The 21,814-nt window shown below is 42.1% G+C and overlaps 2 protein-coding genes and 1 long non-coding RNA gene across 9 annotated transcripts in view; 1 reads left to right on the forward strand and 2 right to left on the reverse strand.

The window, feature by feature from the left end:
• The window catches only part of ELF2 (E74 like ETS transcription factor 2), a 35,373-nt gene extending 34,402 nt beyond the window's left edge, over positions 1 to 971 (reverse strand). The window contains exon 1 of one of the 2 annotated variants that reach the window (XM_032685915.1): positions 882 to 971. The gene's annotated coding sequence lies outside the window, so the exon portion shown is untranslated. The remainder of the gene's footprint in view (positions 1 to 881) is intronic. The other variant, XM_032685916.1, reaches the window with a different exon arrangement.
• Positions 1 to 21,814, forward strand: part of LOC116785851 — a 24,821-nt gene continuing 3,007 nt past the window's right edge. The window contains exon 1 of the long non-coding RNA XR_004356754.1: positions 1 to 56. This is a non-coding gene — a long non-coding RNA (uncharacterized LOC116785851). The remainder of the gene's footprint in view (positions 57 to 21,814) is intronic.
• MGARP (mitochondria localized glutamic acid rich protein) overlaps positions 8,903 to 21,814 on the reverse strand; it is a 25,453-nt gene continuing 12,541 nt past the window's right edge. For 2 of the 6 annotated variants that reach the window (XM_032685925.1, XM_032685923.1), the window contains 3 exons: positions 12,927 to 13,085; positions 12,164 to 12,212; positions 8,903 to 10,317 (listed from right to left, as the gene is read on the reverse strand). In XM_032685925.1, coding sequence (XP_032541816.1) covers positions 12,166 to 12,212; positions 12,927 to 13,085 — 206 coding nt within the window. In that variant the 3' untranslated portion in view covers positions 8,903 to 10,317; positions 12,164 to 12,165. Of the gene's footprint in view, positions 10,318 to 12,082; positions 12,213 to 12,926; positions 13,086 to 21,814 lie in introns of all 6 variants that reach the window. The other 4 variants (XR_004356753.1, XM_032685924.1, XM_032685926.1 and 1 more) reach the window with 4 other exon arrangements.

Consider the following 21,814-nt stretch of genomic DNA (forward strand, 5'->3'; position numbering starts at 1 on the left):
AAGAGGGGAATTCGGATCAGACCCAGAACCGTCCTCACGAATTGGCCGCGTGTAAGGTAAGGTTTTGCTGCCTTTGCTAAAGAAGTTAAACGATTATAGAAAAGTGACAAGGAAAATGACAGTGCCCAGCCATAAGGGGAGGGAGCGAGCAAAACGAAGACCCGAATGAGTTAAGCGGCGAGAGAGAGAGAGAGAGAGAAAGAGAGAGACAAGAGGGAACACGGCCAAAAAGGGTAACAGATAAACACGGACTGGGCTCACGGTGTAACGACGAACACGCCAGACTCCGGCCCTTTACGCAGGGTGAGAGCGGCGCGGGGTGCTGGGCGCCGATCCCGTGGCCGGGAGGAGCGATCACACACACGCATGACAGCGAGCGGCCCGCACGCCCGGGCTGCCATGTTCTCACGGCGCCCCGTGTAAACAACGCGCTGCCCCCCTGGCGCTGCCCCGGCCGCCTCTCCCTTCCCGCCGCCCACCCGCGCCCAGCCCGGCCCGGGGTGCTGCGGGCCCGGCCCGGGAGGCCGCGGCCGCCCCGGGGCTGTGTTTACACTGACAGCCGGCGTGCACCGCCCGCCCCGCCGCCGAGCGCGGACCCCGCCGGGCTGAGGGGAGACCCGGGGCGGCCCCTCCGGCCCCGCGGCCGCCCCGCCGCGCCCCGCGCGGAACCGAAAGTGCGGCGGGGCAGGGCAGGGCAGGGCGGGGGGCGGGAGGTGCCGCCGGAGCGACCCCCCGGCCCCGCCGCCCCCGCGGCCGCCCCGCGCGCCCCGGCCGCCCCTCACGGCCCCCGCGCGGCGCGGCCGCCCCCTCCCCGCGCAGGGCCGCCTGTCAGCGCCGCCGCGGCGGCAGGAGCCGGAGCCGGCGGCTCGCCGCGCCCTTACCGTGTCCGTGCGGGCGGAGGCCGCACCCGTTGGGCCGCGCAGGCCGGGAGCGGGAGGCGGCGGGCGCCGCCCGGGCAGAGCCGGGCCGGGCCGGGGCCGGGCCGGGGCGGGAGGGGCGGGGGCGCAGCGGCGCGACCTGCCCGGCCCGGCCCGGCCCCCCCCGCGCCAGCGCCGGGCGCGCGGGGGCGCTGCGGGCAGGCGGGGCCGCTCCGCGCCTGCGCGGGCCCGGCCGACACGGGGACGGGGGGATCCTGAGGGAGCGGCGGCGGGGCCGGGAGCGTCCCCCAGGACCGTGGCGCCCGCCCGTCCCCGCTGCTCCGGGCCACAAAGGGCGAGGCTGAGCGGCATCGAGACCCCCGCTGCCCCGGGGTTTTTCCCCTCAGCCCCGTGCCGGAGCAGGTGCCTGCTCCCAGCGCCGCGGGCGCGGCGGTCTCCTCACGGACAGAACGAGCTGACCGTGTGTCTGGTTGCAGGAGCTCTCTAAACGCAGGGGTCTGATGTGGGAAGGAGAGACTGTTTATTCTGCGAGGTGGAGGTTTCTACAGAACGAGCATCCCCGACTATCAAAAGCTTTTACTATGTGTACATTTTAGCAGACAAAGGAATTAGTGTTCATTGGCTACAAAGTTGCATAGTTCTCTTATTAATTAGTATTCTATCTCCTATTGGTTAACGATTCTCTCTCTTCTCATACTAATTAGTCCCCATGCTCAGTCTTTCTCTTCTCTTGGGTGGGTGGGTTTCTTCGGTCGGGGGTCCCTGAGTCGGTGGTTCCCATCTCCCCCTGAGGGAATTACCTTTTACTCCAGTCGGAGCTGATTCCAGCACAGTTGCTGACTTGGGTTTATTAGTTTCTTCCTTATCTTGGGAGTTCTGCCAGATGGCCCCTAAATTCTGCATCTTTGTGTCCACATCTTTGTGTTACATCCTCCTTCCCAAGTTTTCTTAACCTCTCCCTAGGTCTGAGGCCATTGAAGCATGTCAGCCCCTAAACTCTAAAAAAGCAATTCTATCAACAGGTAATTTGTTTTTCTAACACACGGACATCACTTAGAGCTTGTTAGCCACTCTCTGTTTCATGGGTTAAATTTCGCTTCTTGTTGATTAGGCCTGAAAGTATACAAAAATCAAACATCAACGAACATCCTTTCCTAAGAAAATTTTTGCATATTCCACATTTTGCAACACGATCAGCTGTGGAGCCTCAGGCCTACAGAACCAACTCCAGGCAGTGACCTGTCAGGGCAATGCTGAAGTGTTGCTTTCCAGTTTTACCCAGTCACAGGTGTCTTCTAGAGTGCGTGGTTTTGAAGCCAGCCAAATTCATAATACATCTTTTGTTATCCCCTTGGCAGTAGGAGACACACTGTCAGACTCTGCTCACAAAGCAAGTACATATTTAAGACTGTCTCGATCCAGCCTGGTCTGGAGTTTTTAATAGAATTGGTCTTCTCCTTTGCAAATATTGGGCTTTAACCATTATGCCAGAAAAAACCTCCACTGCCAAGGAGACTTTCTGCATTGCAAAGCCACTTGCTGTAAGGAGTTCTAGGATGAAGGTTTCTGTTCAGACTGATTCAGGCCCCGCTGTGCCTGTACATTGCAGGAGTCTGACACGCTCCTTCTAACAGCAGCCCTCGGCCCTGAGCAGTGCACACAGGCACTACAGTCACACATACGTGCTCCTCACCTGCATCTCTGTGCAAAGGTACCTCTCTGCTACATCTCAGTTTCCATCTCATCACCAACATCTACTGCTCCCTTGGCACTCCTGTGCATCTCCTCCTCCACCGAGTCTGATTTCCAGTCCTCAGTCTCTGCCTTTAACCATTGCTCCAGAGCTCTGGCTCCTCTTCCTTATGCATCTGAACTGAGTATTTCTTTCCTCTGCATTTTCAGGGCATCAGCTTCCTTTCCTAAGGAAATAAAATCTTTCAGGGTTCTTTAAGCTCTGGAATCTGACTGACTTTTACAGGTCACATACAATTTGAGTTTTCCAGGATATATAACATGGGCAGTTATTTTCCTCAGAGATGACACCAACATCTCCCTGACAATAAAGGTAGCCCTAAAAATATCAGTCCTGTGCCCTGAAGCATGGAAACGTTGGTGGTTCTTTCTTTCCAAAAACATGTCAGGCATTACTAATAATAGATGGTGCAACCAGCAGCCTCTTATGTAAGTGGCCACTGCTGAGGTGTAAAGTTAAATTAGCTGTCACTTTGTAATAAAGCACACATCATAGCAAAATTGAGCTTCTACTACGCACATACACTTGGATGTCATCAATTACAGATTTTGCTACTGGTTTACATTAACCAATATGAAATTTCAGTTTTCTGTCTGGTCTTTAAGAGATAAGAGGTAACGCTTTTAGATATTTTGTTTGCCTTTAATTAAAAGCAAGGCTCAAACTATACGGGTAAAAAGGTTCTCATTTATTAACAATGTAGCTGACATCCATGTTGCTGCTAGAAATTATAGAATGATGTTCAGTGTTTGCACCTTAGAAAGTGTAGTTATTTTAATGTTCTAGCATGCAAATTGTATAAAAAAATGTAACGAAGTTGTAAAGTTAAAATCTCATTGGCAGTGAATGATGGAAGTTCATGTTTTATAGGTCTCGGGCTTAGATCTGAGATAGCAGATGCCAGTACAAAATAAATGGAAGTAAAGAGCAAGTCAAGAAAAGGGGAGGAGGAAGAGATTGAAGAGTTCCTGGCAAAAATTGTCTTGTTGTAGACTGGAAATATGTCCAGCTGTGTGGGAGTTTTAGCCCTCAACAACAATTTTCTTGCAGCCTGGCAGACCTCAGTGCTGTCAGTTTTGTCTGTAGTGCTTAATTAGTCCTGACTTGATGGGCTCACTCTTTTGGCTTTGGTTGATTTTGGCTTTTTTTAATTCTTATTCTTCCTTCAACGGGTCCAAGTTAAACCTCAGGAAAAGGAGAAAACCTTCTGTTCGGGTGCCGCAGGACATATTCGCTACTGATCTGCATGTTACTGGAGCTGCCTGTGCCAGCAGGAAGGAAATTCCGGATGGGCTGTTTGGGATGGATATTTTGTTGCCTGTGTTTGTCACAAAAGCGCTCACTTCAGTAGCACAAGCCTGAAACACTTGAGTGGCCTTGCTTTTATAAAAGATGACCTCTAAGATCCTACCAAGACCTCACAGGAAAAAAAAAAATTACGTTGTGAGCTGAGAGCTCAAAGATTATTGCTGATGGAAAAATATGACTCGGAATGGTAAGAACCAGGAGTAGTCTGGACAGAGTCCTATTCTTGAGTTGCTCTACCCCAGTGCAGAAAAGGGTTTTCTGTCTGGACCAAGTTGGACAGATCCCAAGTGGAGGTGGCTATTTTGACACACTCTTGGTAACTGGAACAGTCCTTTAGTACCAGTCTCAGGCAACACTGCAAATGCTGAGTCCAGAAAGGGCCACTGGATATCTGTTTCTTCCATGACAAAGGGACAGATGTTTCCCCAAATCATGGAATCATCTAATGGTTTGGTTTGGAAGGGACATTGAAGATTGTCTAGTTCCAATTAGCTTTTGGAGTTATTTTTGCAGGGATATGGGACCTAATTTGAGGTCTGTAGATCTGTTGATTCACATATTTCTTTTGCCAAGGATAAATACCAAATAAACAAAGGTTCCATCTGTGAAGAACTCCAGATCCAGCAGAATTAAGGCAAAGCTTCAGACTTGTTGCAAATTTTCTGTGCTATGAAGACACATGACTAGTGGCAGCTTAACTCAAATTTACTTAAACTTCTTACCTACCCCCTTGATTTTATTCATAATGTATGCTACTAAAGCAGCTTATATATTACAGTAAAGGCCTTTAAATTGCATGTCTAAGCCTAATCCTTTCTGAATTCACCAGCTCCTTTATAATTTTCCCTTAATGGCATGCAAGTTAGAAGAAAATGAAATAAAACTTCAAAAAAACCCACCCAAGCACAGCCCCTCCTTTCCTTAAAGCTGCAATGCTACTTTGCTTGTAGAGCAGGTGAGCATGAGAAGCTTCTGATCTTCACCACTGATTACATGGGAGTTATGTGATTAGAGCAGGGGGGTGATGCAGTGCTGAAACAAGCCTGTTGCAGGCAGGATTTAGTCTTGAATAAATTTGTCTCACTTTTAAGATAAAAAGAATTATACAGAAATAAAGGAAGAAGTGGTCTGTTGCTGCCTATTAGATAGACTTTAAAATACAGCAGTTGCAATATTTTAGAAAAAAAAAAAGTAAGTTAGAATAAGTGTGGAAGAGGACTTAACCTCATTTTCACTCAAAAATACATGGAATGTACATGGCATATATGTTTTCTTAATTTAGATGCAGCAGAAAACAAAACACTCACAAGGGACCCTTCTTATCCAGGGAAATTCTTTGGAAATGGTGGTGTTTCACCAGAAGAAATTCCTTACAGAAACTAACTAATTTGATTTAAAGAAAAAGTATAAAATTATTGTCCTCAAAGGCATATTTGTCTTTCCATAGCATAATATTTCAGCATTGAAAATTACTTTTCATTTAGGAACAGCCAAGCTGTGCAAATAGCAAATGTCTTCACACGGACAGGGCGGAGTGAGGATATCTCAGAACTGGTACAGAACTCAAGATTCTGAGAAGAGACATACTGAAAGGGAACAGGCAGGGGGTGGAAATCAAGCCATTAAGGTTTTTCTCATAAAGTAACAACTTCAGACCCTTTGAAGTCCTTCTCTCTTCATTTACAGCTAGGACTGAATAGTTTGTGTAACTTCCTTCTGCTGCCGATACTCATAGTAAGTGAAAAGGGGTGAGACTGCAGTGACTTTGATTTTATTGAACTTCATTAATAATTTAAATGGAAACAAAGTCACCCATATCCAGCCCCCTTGTGTTCCTGTTGGCAAGAACTGTCAAGCCTTGAGCATTTACTCCAGGTTTGGCTCCTCTGGCACCAAATACTTTGCATTGGAAATTAGTCACCTACTAAAACAGTGGAGTGAAAAGTATCTGTATGATTTGGATTTTCTCCAAACCACAATTAAAAAAAAGAAAAATCAAGCAAATTTTCTCCAGTGGAACAAAGCATAGATTATTCATTTCTTCCTCTATTGTTCAGCTCTGGATTTTGGGGATGGGGGATTCTTTCTCTATTCCAGGTTTTAGCAATCAAACCGCTTTTGATTTACTGCCCTCTTCTGCTTGATAATGTCAGTGCATGTTGTCCAATGTTAATTGTTCTCAATTAGCCCTCACTGGAGAATAAAATTTCCCACTAACTACTGAGAAAGAAGTAGTGTGCAGGAAGAAAAGCCGGGGGAGAAAAAAATCACTTTATGGGAAGTTGATTGATGAACCTCCACGGACCTCAGTAATTTAATTTAATTACAGAGATAGAAAGGGAAAGGGGAAATATGATCTGGATACTTATTACCATCTCTCATTTTTCACTTATTCTCTTATTCTCTTTAATTTATTCACTTATTCTCTTTAATTTAGTTGATTTGCATACCACAGTCACTGCTGAACTGAGAAGGGAACGCACAGGCAGCCGAACTTCCTGAGATGAAACATAGAAGTTACAGCAATGTAGAACACTTTTCCTAGGGCACAAGCAGAGCTCACATATATACCTTTTGGAAGATCACTAGGTCATGAAGGTTTTAAAATAAGGAAAACTATCACTAAAAAAAGTAAGATTTTTAGGTAATTAAGAGACTGGATCTGCACATGAAGCTGACGCAAATAATTAACTGACCACATGAAGAAGAGTCTTCTATTCCTCAGAAGCTTCCTGTTTGCGTGCTATGCAGGAGCTATTAAGCATTAATCACAAACAGCCTTTCAGAACTTGCAAAAGTCATCATTTGAGTTCAGTAAAACATCAAGAGGAAGTGCAGAACATCTGCAGATGCCTGAACGACAAGCAAATCATGCTGTTTCTACAACCTGTTTAATTACCTATAGTTAAAGCAAATAGCAGAAATAACTCCAGCACAGAAACCTCTACTTTTAGCCCTTCTCCCCCCCCCATAAAGTTAGAGGAGGCAACATCCCAGACAAAGGAGTAAAGCCCAGAATACAAGAGAATCCAGTTAACCCGTGGTAATGTTCGATGCCTGTCACTCTAGGATGGAATTAAATTCCATCATCCTGCACATCTTCCATCTTCTGCAGCAGGTGAGCAGGACAAGAAAGAAAACCACACAACCAAGAAATAGCTTCCCCAAGAGCAGAATTGTCTGTGTGGCAATAGGGATGGCACTCCATGGAAATGAGCTAACCCATGTGCAGCAGACAAAGTGAGCTCCTGTGTCCTTTCACACAAAATTCTTCCTGTCCCTGCTCGTCTTCCCTCATGCTTTACGTGCCTGTATCCTCTCACCTCTCTCCTGCAGCACTGCTGGCTCATTCTTTTAGCACCTGCAGAGAGGAAACGGCACCTGCAGTAGCCAATTGTAGCCAGTGCTGCAGAGGTGCATCGTAAATTTGCTTCTCTGCCGAAAAACACATCAAGTAACTTGTTTTAGCTACTGATCTCCTCAGTCATCACTCAGCTGGTAGGAACTTTGTGTCCCTCCCACCTGTCTGGTAAAACAGAAGTTGGGGTGGCTAGGTGGTTCAAAATGTTTGAGGGAGAGAGGCCAACAGGTGAGGAAAAAAAAAATCACAGCATATTCTTGGCTTGGTTGGAGTTCACTGGGGTTTTGTCTTTGGGTTTTTTTTGGTGTGCATTTTTGGGTTTTGTTTGGTTTTGGTTTGGTTGGGTTTGGGTTGTTTAGTTGGGGGGTTTTTTGGTGATTTTTTTCCCCAGAAAAGTAGATTAAAAGTAGTATCTTATCACATCATCAAAGTTTGCTGCACAGGCACAACAAATCTCTATTAAAGTATTTCACTCTCAGATAGTCCAAGTGTTGAGTACCAACTTGCAGTTTGAACTATCTTTTTAAGTAACTGCCTTTTGTTTTGAAGAAGCAAATGAATATGGAATTGAAACTCTATATTTACATCAACACAGGCAAAGAGTAAACCTGAAGCTGTTAGATGGACTTCATCTGTCTCCAGAATTTTCAGCTGGCAGCAGCAGCAGGCTGTCCCCCTTCACGATAACCAGCGCTAGAGGGGGGTGAAATGCTTTGCCAGCTGTTTCCACAGATACTTGCAAAGGAGAAACGTGTAGTTTGGACAAATTTGTGAATCTCAAGTTTTACTTTGGCCTTTGAAGTGTATTCTCGAGAACAAACCTTTGCTCCCACCTCCTTTAGTCTTGTGTTGTGTCTGTTCTCTGCTGTGGCCTTGTTCTCCTTAACGAGCCATTTCAACAATACCCTTTCAACATTTCCCATGGTTGGTCACAGCCTTTGTGCAGCAACTCAGAAATTCACTTTTTTGAAGGTGAAGGACAGAGAAATATTTATTTATGTGGTAATTAGACTCGATACTAGCAAGACTGATGAAAATAATCAACGATGGCCAGACCTCTGTGAATTGCGAAATATCTCTGTTTTTAATCTAGGATAATCAAGAGCTGAAGCAGATCATGCTGTGCTACATGTCATCACAGCTAGAGTTCATAATATATTCCTAGTTCCCTTGGCTTTCAAGAGTAATGTTTTTCTTTTTCTTTTCTTTTCTTCTTTTTTTTTTTTTTTTTTTTTAATTAAAAAACCCAAACAAAACAAACAAAAAAGACGATCCCTGACATAAAGCTATCCTGGGACTCAATTTTTTTTTTTAAATTGGAGGGATTAAAAGCTTTGGAAAGCTCACCATAGTTTGTGATTCAATCCTTCAGGCAGCTGTTCCAAAGGGCTAACATATTTTGCCATGTACCAGAGCAGTTCCAGAGATAAAGGGCCGTTCAGCAAAGCCTATGATTTCAGAAACCCTACCGCTTGCTGCAGAAAAACAGCTTCTTTCACTGAGAATAAGTGAAAATTAAGAAATAGAACATTTAAGAGTATGCATCCTTCACAGGATGTTTAATCTACCAGATAAATAAAGAGAGACTCTTATCCAACAAAATATCAGTCTAAGACTTTTATTCCAGTAGCTTTGTCTACAAAAATTGCTTTTAATCACAGTGGCTTTATCCTTTAAGCAGGAGGCCGTAGTATGTCTTCTTGAAGCTCAGGAGCCTACTTTTGCCTCCACATTATTCCAGTTATTCCTAAGCAGGTCCAGGGGCAACGGGCTATATTTTTGTTGGAACACTATTATAATTTGCTTTATGATGGGGGAAGCAGCATGTGTTGCTTTGTGCCATGGGTAGGAATGTCATAATGCTGTCATTTCCCTTTCAACATTTTCCAGAGTTCTGCTTGAAGAGAAAAGAGTCAGATACACCTTATAAAGCACACTTTCTATATAAATAATAGTATATAATATACCTTTTTTGGCTCTGGTTTAGAATTGTTGCCATTCTGTGGTGGCTGTAATGGGTCTCAGCATTTTGTCTTAAATGCACACTCATGCACGTAGCACAATGGAGGGTTAGGAGAACAGTGTCATACAAATCCATTATTCATGATAGATGTATTCTGTATGAAGTTAATACTAAGAACACAAGATTATTTATCTATTCTGTTCTTTCTTAATCCCTAAGAATCCTTGTCCATTTGAACACCTGTTGCATAGCCTTCCATTGGGATTTTGAGATTTGGTAGGAGCAGAGCCCAGCATCCCCAAGGCAGGAGCCACCACTTCGATCCATGATCAGTAACATCAACTGGCATTATTTTGATTGTCATGCTATGAAGTACCTATTGAAAGCACTTGCAAACAGGTTTTCTTCCCAAAGAAGGAGCCTTAAAAATGTTTAGTCCTGGATATTATTGTGCAAGGAAGGGTAGTATCTGAAATGTTTATGCAGGGGGAAAATTAGATACTGTACAGCCAGATGTCCTATGCTTACAATCTTAAATCCAAACTTGGGAGCAAACAGGTTGCTGTTTTCCCCGTGATCCAATTTAAAAATGCTAACATGTAATTTTTAAAAGATTTTGACTTGATTTAAAACCTTTTACTTACATTTTAGCATGGAATGTTACAATGGTATAACTATGCACAGCAGTTTGGACCAAGAGTAAGAAATCAATGTACATAATGAGACAACAAAGACCTAAAAGGAGTTCACCTGGCATGGTTTAGTTAAGTCTACTGCTTCTCTTAGCACATGTATTTAGGACATGCTGAGTGGTACTTTGACTGGGTGCTACTTTCTACAGCAGAGATGTTAATCACAGAAGCGTCTCTCTAAGCAACTTAAATCTTATCTGTTGCAGCACTGAATACTGGTCCTAATGAGCAGTGCGTGGCATGACAAACTGCACGGTTTCTTTTATGTCTCCAAGGAAGAGTATGAGGTTTCACACAGGAATCAGCTGGTTGATTGCCACAAATATTTCCGTTAAACTTTTCGAAGGCTCCAGCACTGCTTACTGGGGAACAGAAAAAAGAATCTGGTTTAGAGGAAGCAACAAGAAATGATGTTTAGCAACAAACACGACCAAACATTCCAAGCACACTGTAAATTTGACTGTGGGTTGTCAGTTGAGTGAATTACAGCATATAACCACTACTGCTCTGTAAATCATGCTTATCTGATGGCTCGTGAAAACTTGCTCTGTTTCTACCAACGAAGCCAGATTTCAAGGAATCCCGAATCTTCATCAGTGTTGCTCAGGTACAAGTGAATTTACCTGCGTGCTGGACACGTTCCACTAAGTCTTACTTCCACAAATAGCTGCTTGCTTAACTTTAAGCACAGAGTAAACCAATTGTGTTTGCTGAGATTACTGATATAAGTAGATCCATAGCAGTGTCAGTTTGGGGCCAACAGCCACACACAGTAGAACTGTACATCCTTACTCTGGCACGCTCTCAGCAGCAACTTAAGGCTTTATCTGAGGATTTAATCCATCACTACCACTTCTATCCCTTCACCAAATAATTGGTATTTTTAAAAAGTCAACTGGATAGTGATTTGATTCTCACATCAACTTTTTTTTTGTTTCTTTTTCTTTGCCTTGAATTCCTTAAAAAGTATGACGTTTTCAATGCAGAAGTTACGCTCCTTACTCCAAGGTGCTTACAATCAAAACAAACACACAAAAAAATAAAAGGAAGAAAGTATTCTTTCCTGACTAGGAATACAACGTGGTTCTTGACTTGTACATTGGTAAAATGACAGCCAGTAATCTTCCAGCACTAAGTAGTAAAATGTTTTATAAATCTCTTCCCCACCCCCAACAAGATCAACTTGGAACTCAATAACAGACCCTTTTGCAACCTTGCGACACTATACTCATAAAAAGTAATTTTTTGGTCAAAAATAGTCCAAGCAGTTTAAGCAGAATTCAGTGGACCTGTATTCTGGTGGCAGATTAATCTATTTTTTCATCTATTTTCAATTTATTCCCTCAAAGGTGCTTCCAACAGCTTGCCTTCCCTGCCACTCCCACCCTTTTCGGTTACTGTCTCTGCCTTCATTAATTGAAGAGGCTATATTGGGTATTTGTTGTCTAAATGAAAATCTGGAACAGCAATGAGACAATTTGTGAGGTTGCCAGATGTTTACAAGGGAAAAAAAAAAGGATTCTTAACTCAATTTCTTTCTCTATATCACTGCATTTATGTGTTCCATAGCAGAGAGAATTTCCTGGTAACTTGATTTTCTGATGTGATACCCTCAGGTACCCTTAGCTTCCACTTTGAGCAAAAATAACAACCTTGGGAGGCACAGCTTTTCTGACAATGAAAAAAAAAATAAAACCAACTGACAAAGACACTAGCAAAATAGAATGAGTATTATATTCAGTAATTTTCATTAGCACAAACTAAAAGTGCAGACACACTAATTGTGAAAAAATGTATTTAAAATAAAACAGTCCAGAAGGATATTGGTCTATTGTATAGACCAATAATTCAGAAGTCCGGTAGCTGTATAATTTAAATCAAAAGTCCAAAGAATATTTTTGCCTAGAAGAAAGCTACAAATCTTGGGTCTTTATCCATTTTGCATTGGACTAAGATAAAGCTATAAATAAATACCCAACGTGACAATTGAGGTGGGAAAGTTTTGCTTCCAAGCCTCTAAAAGATGCCAGCAATTGTTCCCCAAAATTAAGAAATACTTCAATAAAGTTCTTTTTTGGGGGGGAGCAGAAATACAAATTCACCATCACGGTGCCTGTGCAGACTTACCACATGCTGCAAATTGCCACTAACTGAGAAAAAAAGATAGGTGAAGAGCAGGAAACCACGTGCTGCAACTGTACTGTGTACCTTTAGGGGTCTTTAGCAGATTCTTCAGGTGTCTTCTCCTCCTCAGAAACTGAAAATGGAGACAAAACACCAGTGAGAAACATTGGAAACAACTTATTCAATGACAAATAGTCAAGTAAATTGTTTCCCTTTAGTCCAAAGGATCCCTGGGACTAAAGGGATACAATTTACAAAGTCATATTAGGTATACAGACACTTTTTCTTTTAGCTTTTTAATTCTAGTTTTAAAAGAGTTTAGAGGCCAAACTTCTAAACTCCTTTGAAAATCTCCGCAGTGATGATTTTAACACACATTTTTCTTTGCATTCAGTTACATCATTCAACTTCAATAGCAATAAGATTGTTTATTGCTCCATCAAAACACAGCAAGGTTTATTAATACCACATGAGCTATATTTTTATTTACACCCACGTAATTTTAGAAAATTCCATCTTTCAAATTAAGTCAGGTGTTGAAAAAAATGTGTTACAGGCAGCACAAGGAGAATTTCTTGTTCTTAATGAAGTTCACATCTAGCCACTTACTTAGCAGGGCACTGAGCTCAACACACCACCATGATCCAACTTAGTAACAACCTATTCCCACTGCACAGCATATAGGTTCAAAACTAGATTTTCTGCTAACACTACGATGCCAAACACAGCCAGCACGGGCAGCCACACTGCACCACTTGAGCTCTGCATGCTCTTGCAGCCAGTTCAGTGCACACAGCCATCAGCTTTTCAGGGACAAGGCATTTCAGACCCAGCTGTGCTCTTGCACCTTCTGCAGTTTGCCACGACTCCTCAGCATCAGCGTCCTGGCTCTCGGAGGCTGTGTCAGAAAGCTCTTGAGCTGCTGAGGCTACTCCTTCCTCGCCACTGTCTAAGTTTTCCTCAAGGGCAGAAGAAGCTGCAACATCCAAGACTTCACTCACAGATTCTATGAATCAAATTAGAGAGATAATTGTCTTCTCTTTCCATTCACCACAGTAAATGAGGGTGAGTAGTCAAGACTCACTAAGCATGAAGTACCTGCCTAACATCCATGCTTGAAGTAACTGAAGACAACAGGATCTATCAGATGATTAAGTTCTATCATGCAAATAAGACTTTGCAAGTGGAATTCCAGGGAAAATCTAACTCTTTCCAGCACTGGGGCAGAGAACTATAAACCTGAGCTATTTTCATGTATTTAGACACAGACAAGTATCCTCTAACATCTATATTCTCTCTTGCACATACTGTTGGGTTCTTTTTTTTTTTTTTTGATTGCTGTCAAATTATTAATGATGTGCAAGAGGCTAATGGTAAAGTTTCCATGGAGATATAATCCTGGTCAGATCAGAACCATAGGACATTACATATACACTCCACATAACCATGGGTAGTTTTAAGGTAGAAATATCCTAACATCAGGCTGAAGGTTCAGGCTGCAATTCCATGGTTGCCAACTAGCCATTTCTTAATCCTCCTTTAAGCATAAAGCAATCTGTCTGTATCAAAAAGTCTGTAATAGGTAATATATCTCTTTATAGATACCCTCTGCAGGGAGAGTGAACACATCACCCAGCAGCTGCATGTTAAATTTTACTTCAGTAAGTTCTCCCTGACCATGTTCTTCTAACATTCCTGTCAGAGGTCTCCAACATTACACACTTCAACTGGTCAGTGGGATAAGGTTTGCAGAGACTTTCTTGTTACATCCCATACTAAGCTACAAGTCTGTTAAATACAGCTAACTAAACAGCTTCATCAGAAGTTCAATGAATGGACTAAATAGGAGTTTTATAGAGCTAGCATCCCATGCCTTTTTCCAAATATTACCTCACAGCTAGTTAGATACAGGGTATTCTGAATATTAACTATCTTACTTTTCAGAATACTAACTGCATTTTGAAGAAGCAACAGAAAAACAAATATTCAGGAATTGCTACCTTTGTCTTTATAGGAAACAGCTGTGCAATGAAAATACTATATTTGAAATGTGGAACTTTACATATTTTACAGCAAACAATGCTTGATGTAATGCCATATATCTGCTATGGTAAAAAGCTGGTGGGTTTGAGTTTGTAACATCAAACATTCAGTTTATATTACCAAAAACTCACTCTCTGACTGATAGTATTTCTTTTTATTTTTTTCTCATGAGTGTTTTAATTTTTTTTGCACTGAGAAGAGTAGATCAGGAAGCAATTAGAGGGAGCGACATGGTCTTTCCTACTTTTTAATAAAACCTCATTTCCTTTGGATGGGAAGTGTGTTTATCTGTCACCTATAGGAACACCTGCCTTGAAACCTAATATTAACACTTAATATCACTTGTACTGAAAAATGTGTCTCTGGTCTGAATTGTTCGTTATGGCTATCAGAGAGGCAATCTACTGCAACAAAATAGGGATTCCTCCCAGTGTGTCCATCCAGGTATTTGTGGAGTGGCTGTCACTCCCTAGAATACAAAGGCACTTGTTGGGACAGGCATTGCATTTTGAAACCCCGTGTCTGTTGTATGAGTGTATAATGTTTATGTAAGAAATTGTCCTTGCTTAGTGCAGAAATCTCCAGCTGGTACTTTTTTTTTATTCAAGTGGCTTTCCCATCTGTTCCCGGAGCACACGTGGCTGGAGTTCCATAGGAGCCACCTTCCTGGTGCCACAGTTGAAGGGCTCTTTTGGAGAAGAGAAAGATGGCAGTAGCTGGTGGTCCAAGTGCAAGTGCTCATGGCAGCACCAGACAGGGCAGCTTGCACTGGGTCACAATCCATGCCTTAAGGCATTATCTCCAGGAAAGACTCACACTGGCCAACAAAGACCATTTTGGCATCAGTTCTTTGTCCTATTGCAATTAGAGCCAGCTATCCAAGTGTCTCCTGGTGCTTTGGGCACCATGGGATTACGAAGCAGTCTATAACCTCATGAAGGCCTCCAAAACAAACCTCAGTATATTTTTGGTGATCCATACACGTCTTGGAACAAATGCTCTGTACCCCATTCACAAGGCCAACATGTTTTTCTCTGTCCAAGGGAGTTACTGTGATCCCAGGGCAACACCAGAAGAATGACGAACTGGCAAGCTCAGGATGAGTCCCCTGCCTATTTCAGATTTGGGGTTGCCACATGGGCTCTTCTACGTGAGGAATATCAGGCACACTGCCTGAGACCTGCGCATCTTCTCTTACTGACCACTGGTAGCACAAAGCTTTACAAAGTTTAGAAATCTCTCCTCTTTGTTTCCCTAGATATTAAATTTAACCTAAGTGCTATTTCACACTCTTTCTCTCTCTCTTTTTTTTTTTAAAAATCTGCATGCATTTCATTTTTTTTCAATCCAGTTTAATCTCTCGCAGTTGTTCCATGTAAAATCCTGCAGTAACACCCTATTTCATACAAGATACTTTAATCTATGCCTGATACAGTGATGACTCATTTTCCATAATCCTTGGACGAAGGATTTTACTCTTCTGTCTGTTCAATTACTGCAAAGTTGCTAATAAGCCTGTCATGAAACTCTCCAGCAATTAACAGATGTAACTGAAATCACTTCTATCTTTGGATAGTTCAAATACTAAAAATTTAAGCTTCTTTATTTTTTCAAAATAGTCGTAGAGGGGTTATAGCACCTTAACTAGTTCTGTGTCGTTCCCTGAATGATGAATGAAAATCTGAAGTCCCTGTATTTCCTTGTGCAGTGATAACTGCAACCCATTTTGTCCATTTATGCCAGTTTTTTTACGATTTCTACAGGGTGTAACTAAACAAAATAATCTGCCCTGTGCAACTGCTTCTCTGCCATGAGGACACGTGGTATTTGAGTCCTATTCATATTACACTTTCCACTGAATCCCCTAGGTGCTTTATTATCCATGTAGCACAATACCACTTCAGCTCCTAAACATCTTCAGCAAAACACCCACCTGCAGCATTCCTGTCAAATGGGTCTCAGTCAAGTGATGATTTCACCCTGACTCATACAATTTAAAACCTGCCATAAAAGGGAATGTTCTTGGGTTTTAGTTTCCTCTTATATTCACAAAAGTGGTGTTCATTGGGCCTTTTTCTTAATTCTGTAGGGGGAAGTCCCACACGCACACATAATAATTTATTGATAGCGCTGGAGTTAAACGGCTTCATAATTTTCCTGTTTCATAGAGGTTTTGGTGTGTTGTGTTGTCCCCCATCTTAGTAGGATATATTACTCTACAGAAGGTATACAGAAGGTATACTTCACAGTTTCATACAAGCTACTATATTGGCAGCAAAATTCTCAGCCTCTGTGTATAATATTAGCTACTTTTTCTGAAAATTGGATTTTTTTTCTCTTACGCTTCTTCGCCAGGCATTTGTTGATTTTAAGTTTTCCCCTGGGATAAGTAGCTACATCCCAGTATCACTGGCTACAGCTTTCTTCAACTTTGCTAGGCATTTATGTATACTGTAGCACTTACAGATCTGAATTAGGAGCTTAACTTCCTTGTGATTTCAGCAAATGACAACATAAAGGAACTTCAAGCCTCAGAGAAATCAAACTAATCATGTTTACTAACTGTAGGCAAGGGGTTAGGCTTTGCACATTGCATCAACAGCTGTTGCCAAAGCATTCAAAGGGATTTGAACATACCGAGGATTTTGAGGACAAACATCCTCAAGGCTAGTTAGAGCCCCAACACATATCCACTGTGAAGCCGTCTGTGTAACATCCACTGCTTACATGTAACAGGGAACCCTCACCAAAACACCACCTGCTTTCTGCCCAGGACAGCTACTGGCACCCTCAAGTGGTCTTCAGCTCCTCTGCTTCAGGAGATAAACATTTGGAGAAGACATACACATTGCACATGCAGGAAGAGAACATGACTGGGCAACTACCAGGAGCACATTACACATGCACCAAATGCAATGCGAAACCAGTTCTGTTGTGAAAACATGCCTGGTTCGAGTTGAGTAAATAAAGAGAAGGAAATTGATTTTATAGACAAAAGGAAATTGTGTTTTTGTTTTGAAAGCTTGTGTTTGGATGGGGTTTTTTAAATAAGGCAGCAGCATTAGACAGCTCCAGTAGCTTATTAGCACGATATCCAAAACCAGTTCCACTTAGAAATGCAATTTTTAGGAAACTATCCCTATCATTTCAGTGGAAAAAAAAAAAAAAAAAACCACCAAAAACTGCTTCCTGTGGAAAGTATTTATTCCTGCAGTCTTTAAAGACAATTTCTACTCTCACAAATGCTACAGTTGCAGCCCTGAGAGCGAGTGCAGGACTATACATTCTGGTGCATTCGCAGCAGAACAGAAAACAGTCCAAATCCAGGATGATTCTGCATCCTCATGATGGTCAATTGAATTGTGTGATTATTAGTGAGCTCAGCATTCCTGCAGCAGAACAGAGAAGCAAGATAAGCAGGGACTTGTGTGCCCTGTGTGACTGACTCATCTTTGCTCCAGCTGGTAATAAAAAATAACACACAGAGATTGACTTTCTCCTGTCAATAATAAAGAAAACCACACACATATGAACTGACTTCCAGAGGGCAGATCCTACTGCTTGCATAGTGCCTTCCCCCCAAAGCTTTCCAGCCTTTAAAACAAGCTCTGCAACTTTCCTGGGGGAGTTTTTGTGCAGAATCAGCCTGGATTTTTGCCTAGGACACAAAGCTCCAGTGCAAAATTAAGCTAGCTCACACTGACAGTCATGTCCCACCCCCTGGTAAACAACATGCTATGGGGTGACCTTGAAGCAGGGAGGTGGAAGGGGTGTATGGAGAGAATCCACTTGGCACTGACGATGACAAGTGGGATCTGAAACCTACCACAAACTTGGTTCTTGCAAGAATTTTTGTAGAAGATGTTCCTGATAGCATTTCTACAGGGCAAATATTGTCAGGCTTTAGTGTTCAGTGTTCACAAAGCTGGATTTTCCAAGCTGTGCTTCATCCCATACACCACACGTGAAAGCTAACAAAGCCAGCTACCAGTGCCCCAACACATACATCAGCATTGACCACACTTCCTGAAGAAAGTGATAGGATACATGAGATTAGGGAGAAGAAGAAACAAATAGTTGACTTCTCTTCTTACTCTACACATGTATGGTTATGTCAGCAGTGCCAAGGGGAGCGAGCAGATGAGTCCAGAAGGAAGAAGTTCCGGCCCTCTGTCTAACCAAGCTTGGACTACTCTGGGAACAAGGTACCTTCCCTTTGTTACAACACTGAGGTTTCTTGAGTGCCAATTTAAGCTACTGCTTTAAAGCTTAGAGCAGCCCTTCAAAAAAAAAAAACCCAGCCATGTTAATGTGAGGGTCAAGTCTTCCCACTTCCACTGAAGTAGCAGCTAGCCAGCAACCAACAAGCAAAGCTTATTTTACATACAGAAAGAAATGATTTTTTTAATATCTATTGATACCAAATTGTAGATGAGCGATACAAATAGCCTGCAGGCCTATTAAAACTAACTTTAAATCTTGCTGGATTTTAAGCTTTTACCCTGTATTTTTAAGTGGCTTTGTAAGTATAAGTTCTCCTTATTTAAGATACAGATGGAAAGATTGCTGTTTGCGGCTCCAGATTTTAAAATGAAAGATATATTCTATTTTTTCCTTGCTTGGGGAGAGGTGGGGATTCCTTCCTGTGGAACAGAAGTTTCATAATGAGACCATACAAGATAACCACAGCCTTCTCAGGAGTACAGTCTGTATTTTTTCCCTCAGTTTTGCATTTCCCTACCAATATATTTAAAACTATCATATTTTGATTCTAATCCTAATAATTTGATTCACTGAAAAGTGATGTTTCCAGTTAGAAACAACAGCAAAAATATTTGAACAGGTACCAGTTTCCTGCAATTTTTAAAGATATTTAAAAATACGCTTCTCTGAGTGAAGCATTTAACTTAAAACAGTATCCTTCATATCACGATTTTTTTTTTTTCCTAAGCAGTCAAGATGAAGCTGGTATCTGAAATGCACAACACCGGGTCCAATTACTTTAAAAAATATTCCTTGCAGAAGAATTTGGCTTTATAAAGCTGAAATAATACAAGTTAGCCAGCATAATACAAATGGAATCCGCCCGGAGCTTTGTACTCCAAAGCTGGAGTACAAAACAAGGCTTTGATATTTCAAGCTGCCTATAACATAACCAGTGTCACACACCAATTCCAAAGGAGGGGGAGGGAAGTCATATTTAATTGTGAAAACAGAAGTATTTTATTTACAGTCTTTTTAGAGACCCACTTATACCAAAATGTGATGCTTTTGTTTACAGAAAGCTTCCTCAGTCAGGTCCACTGAGGGTCTTGGGATGTCCTCTGAAATGTTAGGATAGGCAGAGCAAAATATTCCCAGTTCCTTTTCTTAGCTTAAAGACCTGCTTTTGGAAAACTGGCCGTGGAGTAAAATTGGCTTTTAAAAAGTCAAATTCTGCCATGTTTGAAAAGTAATTCAAGAACGTATTTGAGAGAAGTGCAAAACAGAGCACAGGAAGAGTGGGGACTTGGTGCCTTCAAACTTAACCCAGGGGAGAAGACAGCAGCACCAGAAAGAAACTGTGATTCCCTTTAAGAACAACTTCACATATTTTGGTTCCACCATCAGCTTTAGGGAAAATGGAAAGAAGTTCATTCAACAATGGCTTTTGTTCCAAATCCTGAGGTGGTGGTGACAGCTAAGGTCCCTTTCCATCCTTTCATCAGAAGCCACCTGTCACACCAGGTACAGCTGACTTGGGTTGAGCACCTCCTCCCTCTGTTCTTGGGGGCTCAAACCACCATCAGCCACATCAGCAAGAGGAACAGGGGGAAATCATCACCACCAAGGCAGCTTGGGACAAAATAGGCCAGACTGTGCATCTGCCCCTGGAACAGGACCAAGTGCTTCAGGTGTCATTGGCCAGGAAGATACAGGGAGCTCAGCATGGAGGGCTTGCAGATTCCCACCAGGAACATCCCGCGCACCAGGAACGTCACTCAGGACCACCTGAAATGCTCTCTCTCTCTGCTCATTGGCATTTTATTCAGTGAACACTTAGGATTCTAAACAGCTAGACCAAGTTATCCAAGTTACTCTCCGAAAAAAAAACAAACCACTTAACACCTAAACATTGGGCTTAAAAAACAAGAAATGTACTGGGTGGTTAACCACAGACTGATGCCTCTCTGTGAGGCACTGTGAAATCAGCACTTGGGCTTCACACAGGGAAAAATAAACCTCTCAGTTCTACATGCTAAACAGAGTCAAGGAAATAACAATTATTTAGAGAAGCACTGATTATTTTTCAGTCTGATCAGTTCCTCGGATGCACAGGACAGGAACTAGTGGCTGGCAGCTGCTGAAGCCCATATGGTGCCAAGATATTGTTTGTGGAACTGCCCTGGCCTGATCATGCTGCTGTTTGGACACAGCATGAAGGCAGCTCCAACCTTCCTGACCCTCCTACTTTGCAGTACCTTGCTAGAGCCCACGGGCATCAGGAGTTTTCTCTCCTTGGCATTTCAGTTATTCCATAGGATAAACCCAAACCAGAGGTTCAGAACCCAAGGTCTTTGGGAAACTGATGAACAGAGGAAGGCTGGCATTTCTGATAATCCTGCCACTACAAAAATCTGACATCTTTCCCTTTCTGCAATCCCATCCATAAGTAATCCAGATAAAAACCCACGAGGTCCAGCTGAAAGCCTAAATCATGGTGTTGTGAAGCACGTTATTATGAATAAAAATTTTCCTCACTCCATAAAGAAGAGAAACAAGTTCAATCAGCCAAACACACAGGTTGTTTGTGCCTGATGTAGGTCACTAGTCCTCAAGAAAAGCCTCATTAGTTCATACTAGTGACCAGAAGACTCACTTCATGAGAGCTCATTCTACAATGGCTGAAAAATGAAATGGATTTTAAAAAGATTCAGACAAGCCTGTAATGGTCAGAATAAAAGCATAACAGTGCATGTCACATTAATCCAGAATAGTTTACAATACCTCATATAATTTCAAGTATATTGTTTTATATTCTGTAACGTGGATTTGTAGCAATGAGAAGCAACTCACATTGTGTTTGTTCATTTGCTTTAAACATAGAATCATGTCTAGTCACTGATTGGAATAGATCAGGAGGAAAACTAGTGCAAATTAATATAATCAGCATATATGAAAATGCACTAATAATTTGATGTATCAAATCCTCCAGAAGGTTCTAAAACCCCTTCTAATTAAGTTAGACATTTTCTGGAACATTCCCCATACAAAGTAATGCACCAAGTTTTACCCACTTAGTTTTCAAGGGAGCAAAGTTAAGCATGTTGTTTTTTGAAAAGGATGTTTTTCTCTGCAATGAGAAACATTGCCCAAAAATTAACACCAAACCATTGTGGTTTGAACTGTCACCACAGAAGAGCAGAAAGGAGTCCCTGTTGCCATTTTTTCTCTAAAGCAGGACACTAATAGTATTCCTGTGGGTGCTGTATTTATAGGAAATTTTCAAACACAGGTAATACTACTTAAGGTAAAGTAAATGCTAACAGTTTTTGCTGTCCAAAGTGAGTTCTTGCTTTCCAATTTAAATATATACAGTTATTTCAGGATTCTTTTTAAGTCTTGAGAATGAGCTATAAATGTTAATAAAAGCAGTAAGTCTACTTTCCCCTTAATGGTGGCAATCATTTAGGCATTATTCACTGTATGTGT

Source organism: Chiroxiphia lanceolata, chromosome 4, assembly GCF_009829145.1.
Source record: "Chiroxiphia lanceolata isolate bChiLan1 chromosome 4, bChiLan1.pri, whole genome shotgun sequence".
Lineage (NCBI taxonomy): Eukaryota > Metazoa > Chordata > Aves > Passeriformes > Pipridae > Chiroxiphia > Chiroxiphia lanceolata.